This window comes from Myotis lucifugus, unplaced genomic scaffold, assembly GCF_000147115.1.
Source record: "Myotis lucifugus unplaced genomic scaffold, Myoluc2.0 scaffold_6, whole genome shotgun sequence".
Lineage (NCBI taxonomy): Eukaryota > Metazoa > Chordata > Mammalia > Chiroptera > Vespertilionidae > Myotis > Myotis lucifugus.
Genome location: NW_005871054.1, coordinates 17991904 through 18014181, shown reverse-complemented (window position 1 = coordinate 18014181; position 22278 = coordinate 17991904). Strand labels below are relative to the sequence as shown.

The window sequence follows — 22278 nt, the reverse complement described above, 5'->3', positions numbered from 1 at the left end:
GCCACACAGTTTTAAAACCAACATTGGCATTTTATTCTTTAAGAAATTAAGGAGCCCTAACCGGTTTGGCTCAGTGGATAGAGCGTCGGCCTGCGGACTCAAGGGTCCCAGGTTCGATTCTGGCCAAGGGCATGTACCTTGGTTGCGGGCACATCCCCAGTAGTGGGTGTGCAGGAGGCAGCTGATCGATGTTTCTGTCTCATTGAGGTTTCTAACTCTCTATCCCTCTCCCTTCTTCTCTGTAAAAAAAAAAAAAAATCAATAAAATATATTTTAAAAAAAAGAAATTAAGGAAAGGAATTTTTAAGAAACTTAAAAAAAAGACAATCTTTTCACTTTAAATTTCAATATACTTAACTTTGCAAAGTTCTATAAATCTAGAAATTTAAGTATTTTATATTAATTAAAAAGATGACCATTTAAAATATCATTCTATTCAAAAGCTAAAAATTAATATAAATGAGAGTAACTATCAAAAGTAGCTAATATAATACCATGCCAAAAGTACTTTGTCCACAGACTTGGCTAGCATGTCCATTAAGAGAAGACTGCCAACTTTATAGAAAAACTGGCAGCTATGCTTGTTCAAATTTTGTTTGTTTTAAAGTGTCCTCAAAAAATAAAAATAAAAAAGGTCCATAAAGTGAAAAAAAAGTGTTCTCTTTCAAAATAATTAAATAAAGGCAGTTCTCCAGAAAAAAATATTTGATTGTAGTTCTGCAATTACTTATTAATAATTATGTTAGGTCTGTGAAATACAGCAGTTTAAAGAAAATTTTTAGCATTAACAATTATAAGTTCTGTGAAATACAGCATGCAACTTAAATAAATAAAATTTTAATCATTAACAATTGAGTTTTATAGAAGCAATTATATTACAAATTTTGGAATCAAATGTCTTCCAGTTCAAATACGACTGAGTTATGATAATAAACACTTGTAAGTCTTCAGCATTTGCAATTTATATTTCTCTATAGGAAAAGATAGTAAAACTTCTGTCTTAGGAGTTTTATTATTGATTAGGAGAATTAATTTTACTCTAAACAGTATAAGAACTCAAAGGTTTTTAAAATAAAATGGACAATTTAGAAAGCTTAAGCTAAAAAATTCTGTGAATCTTCTAAGACACTTAAAAATTAGAATGATGTGTCAAAAAGAACAAATTGAACTTTTATAACCTTAAAAATTTCAACCAAATGACTTGTATGCATGCATATAAGCATAACCAATGGACACAGACACTAAGAGGGTGAAGGCATGTGCCGGAGATGGGAGGGAGGCTGGGGGGAGGTCAATAGGGGGAAAAGGAGACATATGTTCTACTATTTGTAATGCTTTAAACAATAAAAGAAAAAAAGTAGCAAAGAAATAAGTATTTTGCAACCACAAATTTTGGGTAATTTAATAAAACATCTTTGTAGTTGTATTCTAGATCTTAAAGAGAAGTTAATGAAAAACAACTAAATATATGTTATATTAATTACTGATAATTGTACCTTCTCTCAAAAACAGTTTCATATGTAAAATCCTAGGCAGCTTATTTAAATTTCCTGTGCCTTGACTTATTTCCGCGTCAGTAAAATTAATACACTAATTATAGAAGTTTCTAAGTGAAAAATCAATAGTAAAATTGGAATCCCAGACTAGTCTTCTTTCACTATATTCATCATATTTCAGCCATGGGCTTAGTTTAAAAGCCAAACTGCTTTTAAAATTAGCTTATGGAAAACACTATTATTTTGCCATGAAAAAGGCTAGCAAAAGAACTACCAATTAGAGGACAAATAAAAAATAAAAACAAAACACTGGCTTACTCAACCCAGAGACATGTGGAGATAATGAAACAATTTTATATTTATAAAGTGCTTTGATGTCACTGATAAAAATATTCTAACCTAATTCTACATTTTTGCAAGGTGGCCCTGATAATTTCCAGGACATACAAATAGTTCTGACTGGACATTTAATACATCAAATTGATTAACAATATCAAATACTATTCACCTTTATTACAGTGGATTAATGGATATATTTAAAAGCTTAATTTAACTGGTTCCAAAACTGTTTCTAGAGAGAAGTGAGAACCCACTTATAGGACTTTAAAACTGAAAAAAGATTTCCCCAGAAACACATTTCTAGAGATAAGAATATATTTAATCAAGAAGTATGGAGATTTAGGTTAACTTCCACTTTCAACTATTTAATAATAATACTTACATTTGATTTTATATATTTTGGTAATAAAAACATTCTCTGAAAATAAGTTTGCATGTATATTTACAAGAGCTTTGACATACAGTATTTCACTTACTCTTTCCAACATATTTTAAGGTAGCTGTTGTCACATTGATTTTTGAGATGAAAAACTGAGGTTCTGAGACCTTAAGGAACTATATAGAGTGAAGGTATAAATCCAAATTCAATGCTCTTTCTACTATACCACACTCTATAGTACTTTACAATTATCAAACCTCCCAGTATGTAGGGAAGTTGAAGGTTGAAGAACATTAGATCATCATTTGTTACTTAACTTTATTAGAAGAAATAAAATTACTTAAAAACGAATCATTGTATGTATTCCTTACCTCTTAAACATTATATTTAATTCGGCCTCTAGCAATCTTCGTAGGTGTTTTGGACATGTTTGTCTTTAAAAATTGCCCTGCTAAGGTGAAACTGTTTTCTTCAATAATAGCAGTTGTAAAAAGCAAAACAAACAAAGAAACTGAAAACTTAAATGATTTCCAGGATTGCCAAATTTAGTTAATTTTTAGGAATGGAAATTAAGAAAAAGCAATGTTGTGTATGTTTGTACTGCTAGCACAATTTTGGTGATGGATGTATATTAATATTTTAACTGATTTTATAATCTCAGTAATAGAAAGAAAAAAAAGGCAGAGATGTAAAAAAGTTTCAAGAAAGACCCTAATGATGATGATTTATCACTACTTTTAGTTTTGTTGCTGCCATTTTCTAACTGGGTAAATTTAGCTAAGTGACATTTAGTTTCTCATTTATAACTCTAGTTGTAAAGTTAAAATAATATATGTAAATGTGATAGGAAAAAGTATAAAATTTCGAAGAAATATAAATGGCAGTATTTTCAATTAAAAAAAAAAGAACTCTGATAATGCGGAGGTCTTGTGTTAGTTTGCTTTCTATTTTAGGCACAATGACCAGTGCAGCAGAGAAAATCAGCCTGAAGCAGGAAAATAAAAGTCACAGGCAAACTTCTTATTTCTTACCTGCGTACATATGGTATGTGAGCCTCTCTATAAGTTTAATAACAGTTCCTGCTTTGATAATTGGAATTCCAGCCTTGGGCTGCACGTTTTCTTCAAATATTATATTCTCTTCAGAGTCAGGTTCTGCAAATCTATAAACGTCAGCACTAGGGAGCCTCATCTGCTCCTCCTTCTCTTCCTGTAGCATTGTCACATCAAGCATCCTTTCCAGTGTACTCCGGTACTGTAAAGATATCAATGCTGCCATCCAATTGTTTTTCTCTTCAGCTGACTTGGCAGAAAATATAACACTATTTTCATCTTTTAAAATTATTTCAAAAGCATGCTTGTACTCATTGGTGTCATCTTTGTCATTAATTTGTACCTTTCTCATAAAAAACTTTTCTTTAAGACGATATTCTGCATTGCTAGCACCAGGAAGTCTTGGCTGCCCATGATTTGATTTGCAGCAAATCATTAAGCCATCAAAGAGAAATATGTGTCTCTCATGTTTGGCTCCTACACGTGTAAGAGTTCCTTCCATTATAAACTCATTGCAACACTGTCCAATGTCTTTTCCCTCCCAACCATCAATATTCTTCTGAATCTCATTCATTTTCTTGATTGCTAGTTGTTTCCCCTTCATTTGCTGACTATAAAACCGACATGCAGATTCACTGGGATAAAGGAAAAAACATTATTAGTACACAGACAACAGAGAACCTAAAATTCATGTAAATAAAGGGCAATGTAAAGGTATATTTTAAAAAGTTACGTTGGGAAGGTTTTCACTAATTCTAGAAAGATGTTAGTGTTACAAAATTGCACAATTTTGGAAACTGAAGCAACACAGAGACATTTCTTTTAGTGCTCTAAAAAGAAAAATGACTATTGACAAAATTCTGCCTTATAAATTCAGCTACAGAATAATTATTTCTACCTTGGCTATAGATATTTAGAATAACAAATATTAGAAAGTAGCCCAATCTAGTGAGAAACAGTAACTTAAGAGGTTTAAAAAATTATTTAGAAATGCTCAAGAAGACCTAAAGTTAAAAAAACATGCACATATTATCATTAGGAAACTGGAAGCAATAGTATCAGAATTAATGCCTCAAATTATATACTCCCTAAAATAAGGGATACCTTGACAGAACAATGATGTTGATATAAATCTATCCAATACATTTGCTCTATCTCTCCTTGAGCTTACCAGTTGACTCTCAGGAGGTCTTGTCTGGGAGTATGCAAGGAAAATGCACAATATGAAAGGTTTTTCAAACAATAACAAATTCTCTTGGCTTTGATGTCACTTCCTCTGAAAGACCAAGCTTGTCACTAAAACTATTTTTTCATTGTTTACTTGAGAAGGGAACTGGGATCTCTGAATTTATACCATAATATTCAAGGTGAAAAAAAGGATTATAAAAAAGCAAAAATATTCACCTAAGTCTTCGTTTTGCAAGACTTTTAGAACATATTTTTTCCATCCCACTCTGAACATTAAGTAAAGCTGTTATTGCTTGTTTCAAACATTCCTTGTCTTCTTGATCTTCACTCTTTTCTTCTAATTGCTGTAAAGTGAAAATGACAAATCTAAGCTAGTAGAACAGTTTGGACTAAATACATAAATAAATAAATAAGCCCATTTCATTTAAGGATAAAGCTAACATTGGTTCTTCCTACCACAATAAAATTTTTAAACTTGTGAAAATATAGTAAAAGTCTTTTTCTTCTTTATATATTACTATCCATATCAACATGCAAGTTTTTCCACATTAAAAAAGAAGAGTAGGAGTGTTAAAAGAATTCACAACCTTGTAACAGGCAGTAATGTGCAGTTTCTCAGATGCATATTACTGAAAAGAAATGAGTGATAAACACTTTTTTTTACTTCATAGGACTTTGAACAGAAGTAGGCACATAGGTGAGCTTTTTTTTTTTTTTCAGTGTGGAATTTAGCCTTAGGTTTCTGATTCCAATATTAATGTTGTAGGTAATGGGATGATAAAAAAGATAAATGTACAGAAAAATATGCAATATAATGGAGAGAAACTTGACACAAAATTAAGGATCAAATTTTAACTCTACTTCTGTGTGACCTTGGGGCAAATTAATTGATTTCTTAGCTTCACATTTCTCATCTGTCAGATGAGTTTTTTAGTATTTTAATAAAAAGCCTGCCCTGCCTACTTTATAGGTTTGTTATTAAAAATCAAAGCACTCTGAGATGATCCAAGATGGTGGTGGTGTAGATGGATGTTACAAGCACCTACTCCCAGGACCAAATTGGAATTACAACTAAAATATAGAACAATCAACTTGAACAACCAACTGAAGACTAGCTGAAGAGAAGGCTTATAACCAAGGATTTACAAAAGCCATATTGAGATTGATAGGAAGGGCAGAGACTGAAGAGGGATATCTCAGCTGCAGAGGTTCCTCCTGAGGAGCTGGGGTCTCCACCTCAAGCTTGGTTCCCCATCCCAGAGCACCAGAGCCAGGAAGAGGCACCCACATAACTCCTGGCCATGAAAATCAGAGGGAATTCTGTCTGCCAGGGAGAAACAGGAGTCGTAGAGACACAGGTACCCTCATAAAGGTCCAACACACAAAATCTCATTTGCAGCCACTTACCCTAGGCTCTGGCTGAGAGAGTGGGAGCAGACTGGAGTCCCATGAGGAGAGACTGGGGTTTGTGGCTCTGGGGAGACAGCTACCAGGACCCCTGTGCTTAGTCCCTCTCCAACACTAGCAGATGCCATCATTCTTGGGTGGTACTCCCCTCCATATGGTATCAGCCTAGGGCAGTGGTTCTCAACCTTCCTACTGCCACGACCCTTTAATACAGTTCCTCATGTTGTGGTAACCCCCAATTTCATTGTTACAAATTGAACATAATTAAAGCATAGTGATTAATCGCAAAACCAATACGCAATTATATATGTGTTTTCCGATGGTCTTAGGCGATCCCTGTGAAAGGGTCGTTTGACCCCCAAAGGGGTCGCCACCCACAGGTGGCCTAAGGGAATGCAATAGTCCCACCCTTTGGATTCCCTGTTGCCCCACCCTGCAGAGCTCATGCCCTCCTGAGGAGTCAGCTACCTGGGCTAGGGTAGAGGTATGGACAGGCTCAGGAGATGTCAATGACTGAGTGGTGTAGCTTTGGAGCAGGGGCCATTCCCCCCACTTACTGCTACCCATGAACCTGACTGGTACCTCAAGAAACAAGAAAAATCTCAAACGTTCTAACTTTACACTTAAAGGAACTAGAAAAAGGACAATAAATGAAGCCCAAAGTGAGTAGAAAAAAGGAAATAATAAAGATCAGAGCAGAAATAAATGAAATAGTCTAAAAAACAATACAAAAGAGCAATGAAACCAAGAGTTGGTTGTTTGAAAAGATGAACAGGATTGACAAACTTTTATCTAGTCTCATCAAGAATAAAAGAGAGAGGACCCCAAATAAATAAAATCAGAAATGAAAGATAAGTAACAACTGACTCCACAGAAATACAAAGGATTGTAAGAAAATATTACAAACAATCATAGGCCAACAAATTGGACAATCTGGATGAAATGGTTAAATTCCTAGAAACATACAATCTTCCAAAACTAAATCAGAAAGAATCAGAGAATATGGATAGATTACAATTAATGAGATTGAAGCAGTAATTAAAAAATCTCCAACAAACAAAAGTCCTGGACTGGATGGCTTCACAGGTGAAATTTATCAAATATTAAAAGAAGAACGAACACCTTTTCAAACTATTCCAAAAAATTAGAGAGGAGGGAAGACTTCCAAGGTCATTTTACAAGGCCAGCTTTACCCTAATTGTGAAACCAGATAAAGATACTAAAAGAAAGAAAATTATAGGCCAATATCCCTGATGAACATAGATGCTAAAATTCTCAACAAATTATTAACAAACAGGATCCAGCAATACATTAAAAAGATCATATACCATAATCAAGTGGGATTTATTCCAGGGATGCAAGGTTGGTACAATATCCATAAATCAATAAACGTGATATACCACATAAACAAACTGAAGGATAAAACCACATGATCATATCAGTATAGAAAAAGCATTTGATAAAATACAGCACCCATTTATGATAAAAACTCTCAGCAAAGTAGGAATAGAGGGGAACATACATGACAAACCCACAGCCAACATCATACTCAATGGGAAAAAACTAATGTTTCCGTTAAGATCTAGGACAAGTCAGGTATGTCCCCTTTCACCACTCTTGTTTAACATAGCACTAGAAGTTTTAGCCACAGGAATAAGACAAGAAGTAAAAATAGAAAGCATATAAATTGGAAAAGAGAAAGTAAAAGTAAACAGAGGTTGTGTTATCTGCTGCACAACACAGAAGAAACAAATTTGCAATTTAGTTCAGGAAAACCAACAATACACACACACACACACACACACACACACACACACACTGAACCCCCCAACCCAAAACCAAAAAAACCAACAATCCTCAACACAACAAAATCCAGTTATCTAGCACACATACAAAAAAAGTGGGGGGAAGGGTAAGTAGCCTATATTCAGGGGAAAAAAGTCAATTTATAGAAATTGACTCCAAATGGGCCCAGAGGTTGGTTGGATTTAGGAAAGACTTCGAAGTGGCTTTTATGATCATGTTCAAAGAATTAAAGGAAAACATGGTCTTATTAAGTGGATAGATAGGGATTATCTGGAAACTATCAAACGAAATCCAAATGGAAATTCTAGAGTAAGTATAATAACTAACAATTCTATTGACAGATCAATACAAATTACCAAATTCAAGAAAATGAGAAAAAGGGATTTAAGAAAAATGAAGTTTCAGAGACTTGTGGAACAACATAAAGTAGTAGAACCAATATACATAACTGGAGTTCTAAAAGGAGAGGAAATGAGAGAAAAATGGCCAAAATGCAAGAATAATGTAAAAGCAAGTTAAAATCTGAAGTGCAGCAAGGAGTTTGAAAACTTTAAGCAGGAAATTAATACTTTAAAATGTAAGGATCTCTCCTTATGAAAATAAAATGCCTTTTAAAATAATTTTTCTTATTAGAGAGAAAATTACCAAAACTATAAATGCCCCTCACAGCAGTTTAGTTTATTTAAAATTGGAATAGGACAATAATCAGGTATTTACTTATAATAGCTCCTAAATTACACTATTCTATGTTTAACTTTAGATATTCAACATCTGTGGTCAGATACAATACCATTTAGCTCACAGCTTTGAGCTCATCATTTCAGGATAATTTCTAAATTTACAAAGCCAGTTCAAGGGAATAAAATCAAGACAGACCTCTACTGGGGTTATTTTTATGAGACTCAGAGAGAAGTTATGTTTTCTAAATTTCTTATTGCTGGTATTAACACATCAGCTCATGGACAGTGTAAAAAATGGTCTTGAGCATATAGCACTTAAACCAGATGCATGTACAACATAAAAAAGTAGGAGAAAAATGGTCTAGAGTAGAAGATGTTTGATACTGTCCAGTTTCCAAAATGGAAAGGCAGCAAACCAAAGCCATTAACACATGCACACAAGGTATTTGTAAAAGGGGACTGCAGAGCATATTTCTTCACAGAGAGTTTTTGGCACACCCACTAGTGAAGGCCATTAGTGGGTGTTTAAAGTAAATGAGGTATTATGATTCATATTTGCCTTTACCAATTTGTTTTACATAGCATTGAAAAAAAGAGACTACTTTGGGAGGGGAAAAAATCTCCTGTGTTTAATATTTCTCAGTTCTTGATCCTAAGTTTTCCAGTCATGGCACCTCGCAGTTCTCAGTTTTTATCTGTAATCCTTTCCCATGATTCCCATACTTAAGCATTTGGTGCGTGGGCCAACACTCTAACCACTGATCAATACCGGCCAGGGCTATCCATAATCTAAAGGCGACATCATTAGATACATAAAATATTTAAAAGGTAATTATCTTCGAGCTACACTACTGAATTATAATTTATATATAGCAAGGTTCCCCCTTTTCCTAGTTAATTTCAGTATATAACAGGAAAAAAAAGGGGGGAGCAGAATCCTTTCCTTTTAGTCAGTGCTTCTGAAATTGAGTATTTTTGAACTGTGATAACATGGTGAATTTTTACTGGGGTTATACATAGTTCACTGTTTCTAAAGTAAAGATAAACAGTTTTATAGACATAGTTGCAAACTTGAGCTACGAAAATTAGGTAATAAATCTTCCCCATTTGGCCTTATCCCCATACTATCTAAGTCTCTAAATCTGCTGAGGTCCCAAAATGGGTTACTTGGATGCATAAATAAATCCAATGTTGTTTCCAAATAACCATCAATGTAAACAAAACGTAAGGACACAAGATAAAAAATATCTGATCGTTGCTTTAAAATTCACTATTAAAACTGAAGAAAATATGCCACTTTTTTGCAGATTCATTTGTATTTGCTTAACTAGAAAAAGAAAATAGATACAGACTAATATCCATGGGTGCTCACATAATAATTGATACACAAGTTGGTAAAAAATTGTATCACAATTGAATACTTTTCTTACCTTTAAAAGTTCAAAATAATGTAGACAGTGGTAAACAGGGGCTAGAAGCAGTCTGGGTAGAACATACTGAACAGCTTCTTTAAAACCTTCGCCTATTGACTAGAAAACAAAGTGATTTAATTTTTTTTAAGTTTAGTTTTCAGATATCATATATCTTGATTTAAAAATAACTATACCTGTAAATAAAGTGCCGCTCCAGGCTTTGATAACTGACTAAGGAAACGATCATGAAAACCAGGTCGTAAAATATCTCGAGCATATGATTCATATGGATCAAATGCCAGTTCCTTAGAAAATAAAGAAGGTAAAACATAAATTATCTTTCTCCAAAGTAGAACATCAAAAAACCCACAATCCATAAACAGAAAAATTAAATTATGGGCACATCTATACCAGCACAATTACATCTTCCCTTTAAAGCCTCCAAACAAGATTACATGGCTATTAATTATAATTTTAACAAAATAAATCTAATATTTTCAAGTAAGACAGTAAATCAATTTATTCTGATGAGTAATAAGAGCCTTATATGTTATGACACCTCATCAACAGATTCTAGTAGAGTATTATCAACAAACATGGTCATAAGAATTGGGAGACTTTGGGTTCTAAAAAACAAGCTTAGCCTAAACACCAAAGAATATAGATATCTACAACTAGATAAACATTTAGATACTGGTGCCAGACATTTATTTTCTCATGGTGATTTCTTAGTGGCAGACTTTTACTTTCATATTCTCTAAGTCAGAGATAACAGTTTATAATCATCTAAAATTCATTGTTACAGTTTTCACAAGACATTTAAACAATTTAATTCAAATTATCCAAAAATTTACCATCACCAATCATTAATAAACTAAACAACTGTAATAGTTATGTCTAAAAGATTAGAATTTACTGGTTTTGATGATTCCTGAGGAAAAGAGAGTAGGTATCTAGATTTTAGCAGGAGGTAGGATCTCTACTCTTTCCCATCCTATGTCATATTCTAGGTAAAAAAACAAAATTATAAAAGAGGTGCTCTAGATTCTAGCAAGAGCTTTCTATGAAGGGTAATTCTAGAAAGAGGAAGGGGACATCTAGTGGAGGCGTGCAGCAAAAGGAAAAGACCAAAAAAAAAAAATGACGTTTACGTATTAATTAGCCTTAATGTTATCAGATTCTTTTTTTGAGGAAAGACTGAATAACAACAACACAAGATCAGGAATCAGAAGACTTCAGTTCTGTTCTTTGGGAAATGCAATATGGTATACAAAATTCCAAGTCATCTGAATTCTTGAACTGGCTCCTAGTTCATTTCCCAATTTTAATACTTTCAATTGTTTTCCCACTAAAAATTTCTATAGTAATATAACACTGGAAATTGCAGCCCAGCTCATTGTAGATTTTACTGGAATGGAGAGTTTCAATAATAACAACAGAAAGGAGTCAGGTATGAATTAAGTGGATGGGAGAGAGAAAAAAATGTGATCAGATGCTTCTAAATTGTGTATCTTGAACTCTAGACATCATATACAGCAGATAATGTTTGCCCTCTTCCCCTTTCAATACACTTTATTTAGAGAATTTTTATAAGAACTATATACATAAAGAAAAGGCTACACAGTGTAGTGTCTTACAAGCATGTCTTTAGAGTCATAGAGTTCCAATTTTTATTGCACTACTTTTTAGCTGTGTGACCTTTGACAAACTACTTCCTCTTTCTAAGCCAGCTTCCTCATTGGAAAATGTAGGTAATACCTACTTCAAGGGGTTGTTTTAAGAATTAAATATCATATACAAATGCTTACAATTGGGTATGCATGTAATAAGCACTAAACAAACAGTACCTAGTATTATCATTCTAAAGTAGCTAATATTAAGAGGAAAAAAAATTGAAAACTAACTGGGAATCCAAGCTCTAATCACATAGGTTTATTCTTAAGGATAAATTTATAGAATGGCAAGCACTTCTAAGGACCCATGTGTAAATTAATAGATGACTTTATGATTAGTTTTCTGGTTTAAATGCAAAACTTATAAAATTCATAAATATTTTAATAATATACATAACTATGTATTATCTGTTAGAACAGTGGTTCTCAACCTTCCTAATGCCGTGACCCTTTAATACAGTTCCTCATGTTGTGGTGACCCCCAATTTCATTGTTACAAATTGAACATAATTAAAGCATAATGACTAATCACAAAAACAATATGTAATTATAGATGTGTTTTCCCATGGTCTTAGGCGACCCCTGTGAGAGGGTCATTCGACCCCCAAAGGGGTCGCGACCCATAGGTTGAGGAACCGCTGTGTTAGAATATTCTAAATGTACAGAAAAGTACAGAGAACAACCTAACATTGCTATCTTCACCATCTAGCTCAGAAAAGCAATATTTTATAATACTGCAGATTAAAAAAAAACACTATAGGTATAACTGATCTCCTGGATTATGTAAAATTGTACCATTTAACATTCCCACCAGCAAGTATAAGGGTTCCAATTTCTCCACATCCTCACCAACACTTATTTTCCTTTAAAAAAAAATTATAGCCATCTTAATGAGTGTGAATTGGTACTTTATAATGGTTTTGTTTTGCATTTCACTAATGACTAATGATGTTAAGCATATTTTCATGTGCTTATTGCTATTGCATATTTTCTTTGGATAAATTCCTATTGAAATCCTTTGCCCATTTTAAAGTTGGGATGTCTTTTTATAAGAGTTCTTTATATACACTGAATACTAGATCTTTATCAGATATATAATTTGTAAACATTTTCTCCCATTTTGTGTGCTATCTTTTCACTCTTGATGGTGTCCTTTGAAGTACAAACATTTTTAAGTCCAAATTACTTATTTTTTCTTGTGCAGCTCATGGGTTTGGTGTCATATACCTAAGAATCCTTTGCCAAGGCCAAAGTCATGAAGACTTAGCCATGGTTTCTTCCAAGAGCTTTATAATTTTAGCTCCTACTTTAGGACTTGGATCTATTTTTAGGTTATGTTTGTATATGGTGTAAAGATTTCAACCTCACTCTTTTGTGTTCCTCATAACTTTAGAGTATCATTTTTTGAACAGAAGTTTTAAACTTTCTTTAAAATATATTTTTTTATTGATTTCAGAAAGGAAGGGAGAGGGAGAGAGAATCATTGATAGGATGCCTCCTCCATGGCCCCTACTGTGAATCGAGACCACAACTCGGGCATGTGCCCCTGATTGGAATCGAACCTGGGACCCTTCAGTCCCCAGGCCAATGCTCTATCCACTGAGACAAAATGGCGAAGTTATTTATTTATTTATTTTATTCTTTATTGTTTAAAGTATTATATGAGTCTCCTTTTTTCCCCCATTGACCTCTCCCCCACCACCACCTCCCCCAAGCACAAGTCCCCTCACCCTCCTACTGTCTGTGTCCATTGGTTTTGCTCATATGCATGCATACAAGTCCTTTGGTTGATCTCTTACCCCCTCACCCCCCGCCTTCCCTCATAGGTTGTACAGTCTGTTCGATGCTTCTATGTCTCTGGTTCTATTTTTGTTCATCAGTTTATATTGTTCATTATATTCCACAAATGAGTGAGATCATGTGATATTTATCTTTCTCTGACTGGCTTATTTCACTTAGCATAATGCTCTCTAGTTCTATCCATGCTGTTGCAAATGGTAAGAATTCCTTCTTTTTTACAGCAGCGTAAAATTCCATTGTATAGATGTACCACAGTTTTTTAATCCACTCATCTGCTGATGGGCACTTAGGCTATTTTCAAATCTTAACGTTTATAAATTGTGCTGCTATGAACATAGGGGTACATATATCCTTTCTGATTGGTGTTTCTGTTTTCTTGGGATACATTCCTAGAAGTGGGATTACTGGGTCAAATGGGAGTTCCATTTTTAATTTTTTGAGGAATCGCCATACAGTTCTCCACAATGGCTGTACCAGTTTGCATTCCCACCAGCAGTGCAAAAGGGTTCCTTTTTCTCCGCATCCTCTCCAGCACTTGTTGTTTGTTGATTTATTGATGATAGCCATCCTGACAGGTGTGAAATGGTACCTCATTGTTGTTCTGATTTGAATCTCTCGACTTTGAGCATGTTTTCACATGTCTTTTGGCCTTCCGTATGTCCTCTTTCGAAAAGTGTCTATTTAGGTCCTTTGCCCATTTTTTTGATTGGATTGTTTATCTTCCTTTTGTTAAGTTGTATGAGTTCCCTGTAAATTTTGGAGATCAAACCCTTATCGGAGATAACATTGGCAAATATGTTCTCCCATGCAGTGGGCTTTGTTGTTGTTTTGTTGATGGTTTCTTTTGCTGTGCAGAAGCCTTTTACTTTGATGTAGTCCCGTTTGTTTATTTTCTCCTTAGTTTTTCCATTGCCCTTGGAGCTGTATCGGTAAAGATATTGCTACGACATATGTCTGATATTTTGCTGCCTATGGAGTCTTCTAAGATTTTTATGGTTTCCTGTCTTACGTTTAAGTCCTTTGTCCATTTTGAATTTATTTTTGTGTATGGTGTAAGTTGGTGTTCTAAGGCAGAAGTTTTAAACTTTTAAATCTCTTCTTTAATGGTTTTCACTTTCTATGTGAAAGAAACCCTTCCAATCTCAACATCATAAATATGTTCTATATTTTCTTCTGAACTTCTAAAGTTTTGTTTTTCATTTTTAGATTTTAAATCTATTGATAACTTTTTGTGTATGACATGAACTAAGTAAGAATTTTGTTTCTCTCTATATGGGTAACTATAATTCCCCGCCCACCCCCATTTGTTCTTTGTAACCTATAGGCAGTATTTCTATTTTTTTGGTAATTCTCCTAAATGTTTTCAATATAAATATAGTTTGTTATCTTTAATTTTTCTAAATTTCAAAGAGAGTTTAAAGTTGTTCAATTTTTCTGTCTTTCTAAATACAAGCCCACTTTACACACTGTATAATTTATTACTGGTGCTTAGAAGTTTAGTTTAACCTTTCCTTTTAAACATACACACAAAAAGGTTTGGTTTTTAAAATATTCAGAAGTTTATCAAAATTACCAACACATTTCTCAACTTTAGTTCTTGTATTCTTTGACTGCCCTAAGTAGAACTTTCCTTCTTGCTGAAGAACATCGTTCAATACTTCTTCTTTTTTATTTTTTTTATTTTATTGACTTTTTTACAGAGAGAAGGAAGAGGGATAGAGAGTTAGGAACATCGATGAGAGAGAAACATCGATCAGCTGCCTCCTGCACACCCACTACTTGGGATGTGCCCGCAACCAAGCTACATGCCCTTGACTGGAATTGAACCTGGGACCCTTGAGTCTGCAAGCTGACGCTCTATCCACTGAGCCAAACCGGTTACGGCCGTTCAATACTTCTTATAATGAGGGCCTATGGGTAGGACACTCTCTTGGTCAATGTCTGCTGTTTTTGTTTTTATTTTTAAATTCTTTATTGTTTAAAGTATTACATAAGTCTCCTCTCCCTGCCCCGATTGACCTCTCCCCCGTGTCTGTTTTTATTTGTTTCTCACTTTCCCCCCCTCTGACTTGCTTGTTAAATTGAGGTATAATTTACATAAAGTCCACAGTTAGATGAATTTTTATATGTTTATGCAACCATCTGTATAATCAACACTCAGATAAGGAAAACTTATCTACAAAAACTGCTATTCCCAAAGATCTGTTTATATATTTAAAGAACTTCCTACAAATGCAATTATAGTATTTTGAGTCTTATTTTGTGCAACATTGTTGCCTTTAAAAAAACAGTTCATTCTTTTATTATTACCCTATAGCATTTCACTGTGTGAATATATCACAGATTATCCATTATGAATAAACCTGTTACAAACATTGTTGAACATGCCTTTGGTAAATACAGGCATTCTTTTCTTTTTCTATACGCCCAGGAGTGAAACTGCTGGACCATAGCGTACATTGTATTCTTAGCTTCAGTAGATATGTTAAACAGTTTTCCAAAGTATCTGCAGAATTTACACCCCCTCCACCAGCAATGTAGAGTTCCAACTGTTCCATGGCTTTAAATTGCATTTCCTTGATAATAATGATGTTGAGCACCTTTTGTTCTTTTAGGAAGTACTTGTTCAGGTCTTTTGTCAGGTCTTTTATCTATATCTGCAAAAACCTAAGTTGCCTATCTTTTAGTTATTGATTTGTAGGAGTTCTTTACATACTCTGGATACGAGTCTTTCATTGGTTATAGATATTACGATATTGTCTCCCAGTCTATAGCTTGCCTTTTCACTCTTTTAATTTTGTCTGTTGATGAACAGGTGTTCTTACATTTAATGTAGTCTGGTTTATCAATCTTTTCTTTTATGGTTAGTGTTTTTGTGTCCTGTTTAAAAAATCTTTGCCTATTCCAAGGTCATGAAAATCTCATTTGCTTTTGCTAGCTTTACTATTTTAATCTGTGTGCTCACTCTTTTTAAAATTTTATTTTTCAATTACAGTTTACATTCAATATTATTTTGTATTAATTTCAGGTGTATAGCATAGTGGTTAGACAATCATATACTTTACAAACTGGTCTCCCAATATTTCAAGTAACCACTTGACACCAAACATAGTTATGTAGTAACTCTTAAATAAAGGTTTAGTTGGGCAGAAAACACTATTTTCCCTTAGTATTTTGAAGATATCACACAACTGATTGCTAGCCTCTTGTTAAAACCTCCTGTCATTCTCAGTGTAGTTTCTCTTTTGCCTCTCACAGTTCATAACATATTCTATTTTCACTACAATGCTTTTGGCTGTGGTTTTTAAAAAATTTATCCTGCCCAATATTTGGAATTCATTTTTAATCTGGGAACTTGTATCATCATTTCTGGAAAATTTTCAGTTTTTATCTTTTCAAATATTGCTCCTCTATCATTCTTTGTCTGAAATACCTATTAGATGTATATTGAAGCCTTTCAATGCACCCTTAATTACTCTTATCTAGCCTTTTATATTCTTATCTTGGTCTCTGTGTGTCACATGCTTAGTGAATTCCTAAATTCATTAATTTCATCCTTGAACTAGATCTGGTAAACGTTATACTACACTATGAGTATCTATTGCACTGCATGTATATTTAATTCCCAATATCTTTTCATACCTACTTGTTCTTGTTTCCTTCCTGCCTGTTTTGTTTCACAATGTCTTTTTTTATACATGGATCACATGCTTTTATTTATCTAGTTGAGCATCCTAAACTTCCTTTAAATTCTTTGTAATCTATTGTACAAAATTAATCTGGAATGAATTCATTTTGTAATTGTTGATTTTGTTAGATATCACTCCAAGCATTCGACTTTGTCTTGTAGTTTAGAATTTTGTATTAGACTTCTTAGGGGGGAGGCTTTAAATTTTTGGTTTCCTTTTTTCTCTCCCATTCCTATATGATCACTCATTCAGACCAGAATCTGCTCTTAAAATGACTTTTCAAAAAGGTCTCAGGCTCTGTAATCATGTTGGCTGATTATTGTGGGATACTCTGTTAGGTTTTAAAGTACATTTGTTATAAAGTAGTGTTTCTGTCTCCTCACCTCAGGTCCACAACTTTCTATAAATCCTTATAAGCATCAGGTTGGCAGATTTCCCCAGTATCCTATTACAACCAGGGCCTCGAAACAAGAAGCCTTGCCCACTTCCATGGAACACATTTAGTCCTTATTATTCTTAAGAGCTCAACACCCAGCTATCAGAGCTCACTCCTTGAATGTCTATTCCATTTCTAATCTTGTTTTTGCCTAAAAAATTTTGAACTTTTTGTTTTATAATGCCGTGTTATAATAAAATGTATAGATTTTAAAGTGAGAACAAAGCAAGAGCTAGAAATCTCAGAATGAATATCAATGCTAACTTATTAGGACTCACATATATTTCAGCATTTGAAATATCCAAGGAGACTAATCATTTTTCTAACCCCATGATATCTGAATCATTTCACCACTTTTACTCCAAACAACAATGTGTGATTGTCATATATTGAATAGCTTACTGTGTGGAGATGGTTAGATAAATATTTTAGGTAGGTTATTTTATTTGTCACAAAAATCCAGAGTTCTATTATTATCCTTGTTTTACAAATATAGATATAGAGGTTTAGAGATGTGAAATAAAATGCCCATGGTTACATAAAACTAGTAAGTAGCAGAGTTTAGATGGAACACACTATAGAGGCCAAATTCTATGGCCTCTTCACTGATAGGGCCTTCATCAACTTTTCTTATCCTTGCTGTGTTAAGATAGACAATTGAGTGTCAGCTGTAAATGCCTCCCTGCTATGGGATCTGCGTTTTTTTAATGAACAAGAGACTACTTTTTCTGGGTTCCATAAGAGAAACAAATGTTAACAATGACCCTCTGAAGGGGCAATAAAGCAGAGTAGACAGCAGTTAATATCTATGACCCTAGCTGGAAACAATAATTAAGATTCCAATTTCAATGCAAAGCAGGACTTTTATGCAGTTTTGTTTTGATGTATAATTAAAGTACTTACCTCTGCTAAGTCTTCAAAACAGCTTCCTACTAGTGGATGGGGACTGCCTTCATCCGTCATTTCTACAGTATCTTCTATATGGCCCAGTAACTTTACACTAAGTTCATGTATATCTACTATACGACTAAATATATTTTCTACATCCTGTTGGGAAGAAAATAACACTGTTAGGTTGTATAATAAAAAACAAGTTTTGAGCCAATAAATCATTTTAAAATCACAAAATTTAAACATGGTATATACAGTGAGAAATTTTAACAACTTACAAATTTAAGTAAAAGATAATGCAAGAATTCCTTTTGAAATAATGTACAATTTGCAAATGTATTTCATTTCTCTAGGTCAGTGGTTCTCAAACATTTTGGTCTCAGAATACACTTACACTCTTAAAAATTATTAAATACTCCAAAGGGCCTTTGTTTATAATTATACCTATTAATATTTACTATATTAGAAATTAAAACCACAGAAATCTAAAAACATTTAAAAATAACAATAAATAGCATTTTTATGAAAACTATATTTTTCCAATACAAAAAAAATTTACCTGAGAAGAATGGCATTGTTTTATGTTTTTGCAAATCTCTAACATCTAGCCTAATAGATGATGATTGAATTTACATATATATATTTCCACATTCAATCTGTTGTGGTACACTGTTTTGTTTAAAGCATATGGAGACAGGGGCTTGTCAAGGGTGGGGGGGGGGAAAAGGACACTTATGTAATACCCTTTGTAATACTTTTAGCGAAAAAAAAATTTTTAAACAAAAAAAAAAATAAAGCATATGGAGAATATCTTGCTTTACAGAGATATGTAGTAGGAAAAAAAGGAGTATTTTAATAGTTTATTCAAATAATTATGGATATCCTTTTCTTTTTCTGTATAGTTTCTTTGAGTTGTAAGTTATATACCATAAAATTCACCCTTTTAAAAGGATACTTCAACAGTTTTCATATATTCACAGAGCTGTTCAATCATCCCCATTACCAATTCCAAAACATCTTCATCACCCCCAGAAGAAAGCTTATATCCATTAGCAGCACTCTCCAGGCTTTTCTTCCTCCCAGTTAATGGCAATCCTAATCTACTTTCTGTCTCTATGGATTTGCCTGTTCTGGACATTTCATATGAATGGAATAAATATCATTTTATGATATTACACAAAATTCAATAAATAGTAGTTTCTTAAAGTTAGTTTTGATGTGGAATCTGAAACCATATCAATTCTGTACTGTTACATTAAAATTCATTGGCCTATTTTGAACTCTGAATGGATCTTTTACCCATGTGTGATTCTGTAGCATTATGAATTTGGTCACTTGGAAAATATGAGTCCATTGAGTTCTGCAGATTTTCCAAACATTAACATATTTTCACTATACAATATTAAAAGACCAAATCCATTAGCATTATTACAGATCATGGGAGTGGATACAAATTTTCCCAAACTCTAATTAGCTAGAAAGTTCAAATTTTATCACTGTCAACAAACACTGCCAGTTATTTTCCTTGAAGTAATAGGTATGCTTTATTCATTTTTTTCCCCCACTTGATTCATTTTTGGAAATGTCTGCCAGATATACATCTGAATCACCATAGTTTGTCAATAATTCTTTCATAAAAGTTTTGTTTCATGAAAAAGGCAGCTAATTCAGTTTGCAACTCAAACAGTGCTTTTTCCTCAAGACAACCACCATACTTTGGTATATAGCAGAAATGCTTTATTCCAGCTTCCTATCCGCCTCAGCTCTTCTCTAACTTGGGCTTTCTTGAAGCATGCCCATAGGCTCTTGTTCTACTAGTAATGACAAAGAATCTATATGAATCCATGTAGCACCCCTTTACTTCACTTATCATTCTACACTTCTATTATCTTATATTACAAATAGATATGCATATAAGAATACTCAATATAACACTCTGTAACTTCCATAAGATTTTCTGTAGGATAGATTCCTGGATAAAGACTTCTGTTACCGGGTTTGTATTTAAAATATCTATGAATATTTTCTTTAAGAGTCCACTAGTTTACCTTTCCATCAGTAGTGTATGGGAGTAACAGTTTTGCCAAACTCTTACAACACTGAATATTGTCAATCTTAATTTTTAGAAAATTGCTTAGATAATTGAAAAACAAGTACTAGTTTGCATTTATTCAATTACTGTTTTTGTATTTGATTAATTTTATCAGTGACTATACTTTTTTGTCAAATCAACTTTGAGGCATGATACATATCCAGTAAGATATACCTATTTAAATTTACTTCCTGATGAGATTTTGTTCTTCACTAGAACTATAACAATAATCAAGATACAAAACACTTTCATTACCATAGGAAGTTTCCTTGTGCCCCACCCCCTTTAATCACTACTACTCCCCCAAGAAATCAGTGATCTGCTTTCTGTCACTATAGACTACAACTGTCTTCCTAGAATATTGAACAAATAGAATTATAAGTAGTCTTTTGTATTTGTATACCCATTCACTTGTTGATGGATATTTGAGTTGTTTCCAGTTTGAGACTATTATAAATAAGCTGCTCTGAACATTCATGAACAAGTTTTGTATGGACATGTTTTAATTTCATCTGAGTAAAGACCTAGGAATGGAATTTCTAGGTAGAATGCCTAGTTTATGTCTAATGTGATACAAAACTGCCAAACTCTTTTCCTAAGTATTTACACTGGATTACCTTCTCACAAGCAATGTGGGAATTTTATATTCTCATAAGCAGTTGCTCCACATTCTTTTCCACATTTGGTATTGGCAGTCTTTTTAATTTTAGCCTTTCTAATGAGTGTATAGTAGTATCTCATTGTGGTCTTAATTTGCATTTCCTTGATGACTATTGAGGATGAGCATTTTTTGATATCCTTTTTGGTCATTGGTCTATCTTCTTTTATAAAGTGTTCAATATTTTTGTCCACTTAAAAATATCAGGCTATTTTTTAAATTATTGAATTGTAAAAGTTTTTATATTCTGGATACAAGTCCTTTGTTAGATATATGTATTTCAAATAGGTTTTACCAATCTGTGGCTTACCTTTTTATTTTTCAGACCATGTATTTGGAAAAGAAAAAGTTTTTAATTTTAACAAAGTCCAAAATTCATTTTTAATTTTATAGTTCTTTTGTATCCTAAGAAATCTTACATTTTTAAATAACTTTATTAAGATATAATTTATATACCATACATTTAGACAATTCAATGGTTTTTACTATATATAGACTTGTACAACTCATAATTTACTCCTTTGTTTTTTAATGTTTACTCATTGCCATAACTTGAGCCCCAGTCTCAGCCTCTGTAGTGAGCACTGCTTCTTCATCAGTCATCAATAGCAATGTGGCTACAGTTCTAGGAATTACTAAAATAAAACTCTAGGCAATCTCAACTGTTCTCACTCAGCATTCCCTAGGACTCTATGAGATTGGTTTGATCATTATTGTAAGATCAGTAACCTATTCTCTAATTTTTAATGTTTTTGGCTCCCTCCTTTGTGCTCTTCTCCAAAATACTGTTGTTATACTTCTATTAGTGGCCCAGTGCACAAATTCGTGCACATTGAAAGGAAATTAATTAGAAGGTGGCTGGCGGGGTGGGACTGGGCAAGATGGGCCAGACAAGTCCTAGAGCCAATCTCCCACGGTCCCTCCCCAGCTGGCCACACCTGGGGTGGCGCTGTGACTCAAAAGGCATCTACAGAGTGAGCGGGGGTCCCTCCGGCAGGTGGGGTCCCTCGGCCTGGCCTGCAGGGATCAGCTAAAACTGGCTCTCTGACATCCCCCGAGGGGTCCCAGAGTGCAAGAGGGCACTCTGCAAAGCTGCTGTCATACAGGGTATGGAACGCAAACACAAGTGTGCAGTAAACCAGAATCAGGGCGACAGTGCCCCAGCAACAACATAACCCACAGCTGAAGGTGGAATCGTATGGCTCGTGAGGAATCAGGTTCCCTCCTCTCTGGTTTCACAGTGCGTCACCCGAGAACTGCCGCTGCCAAGTCACTGCAGC

At 33.8% G+C, this 22278-nt stretch overlaps 1 protein-coding gene across 1 annotated transcript in view; it reads right to left on the bottom strand.

Moving 5' to 3' along the window:
- Positions 1-22278, bottom strand: part of SOS1 (SOS Ras/Rac guanine nucleotide exchange factor 1) — a 75400-nt gene that overhangs the window by 38882 nt on the left and 14240 nt on the right. The window contains exons 6-10 of the mRNA XM_023746182.1: positions 18261-18404; positions 9954-10064; positions 9778-9876; positions 4671-4798; positions 3246-3901 (exon numbers count right to left, since the gene is read on the bottom strand). Coding sequence (XP_023601950.1) covers positions 3246-3901; positions 4671-4798; positions 9778-9876; positions 9954-10064; positions 18261-18404 — 1138 coding nt within the window. The remainder of the gene's footprint in view (positions 1-3245; positions 3902-4670; positions 4799-9777; positions 9877-9953; positions 10065-18260; positions 18405-22278) is intronic.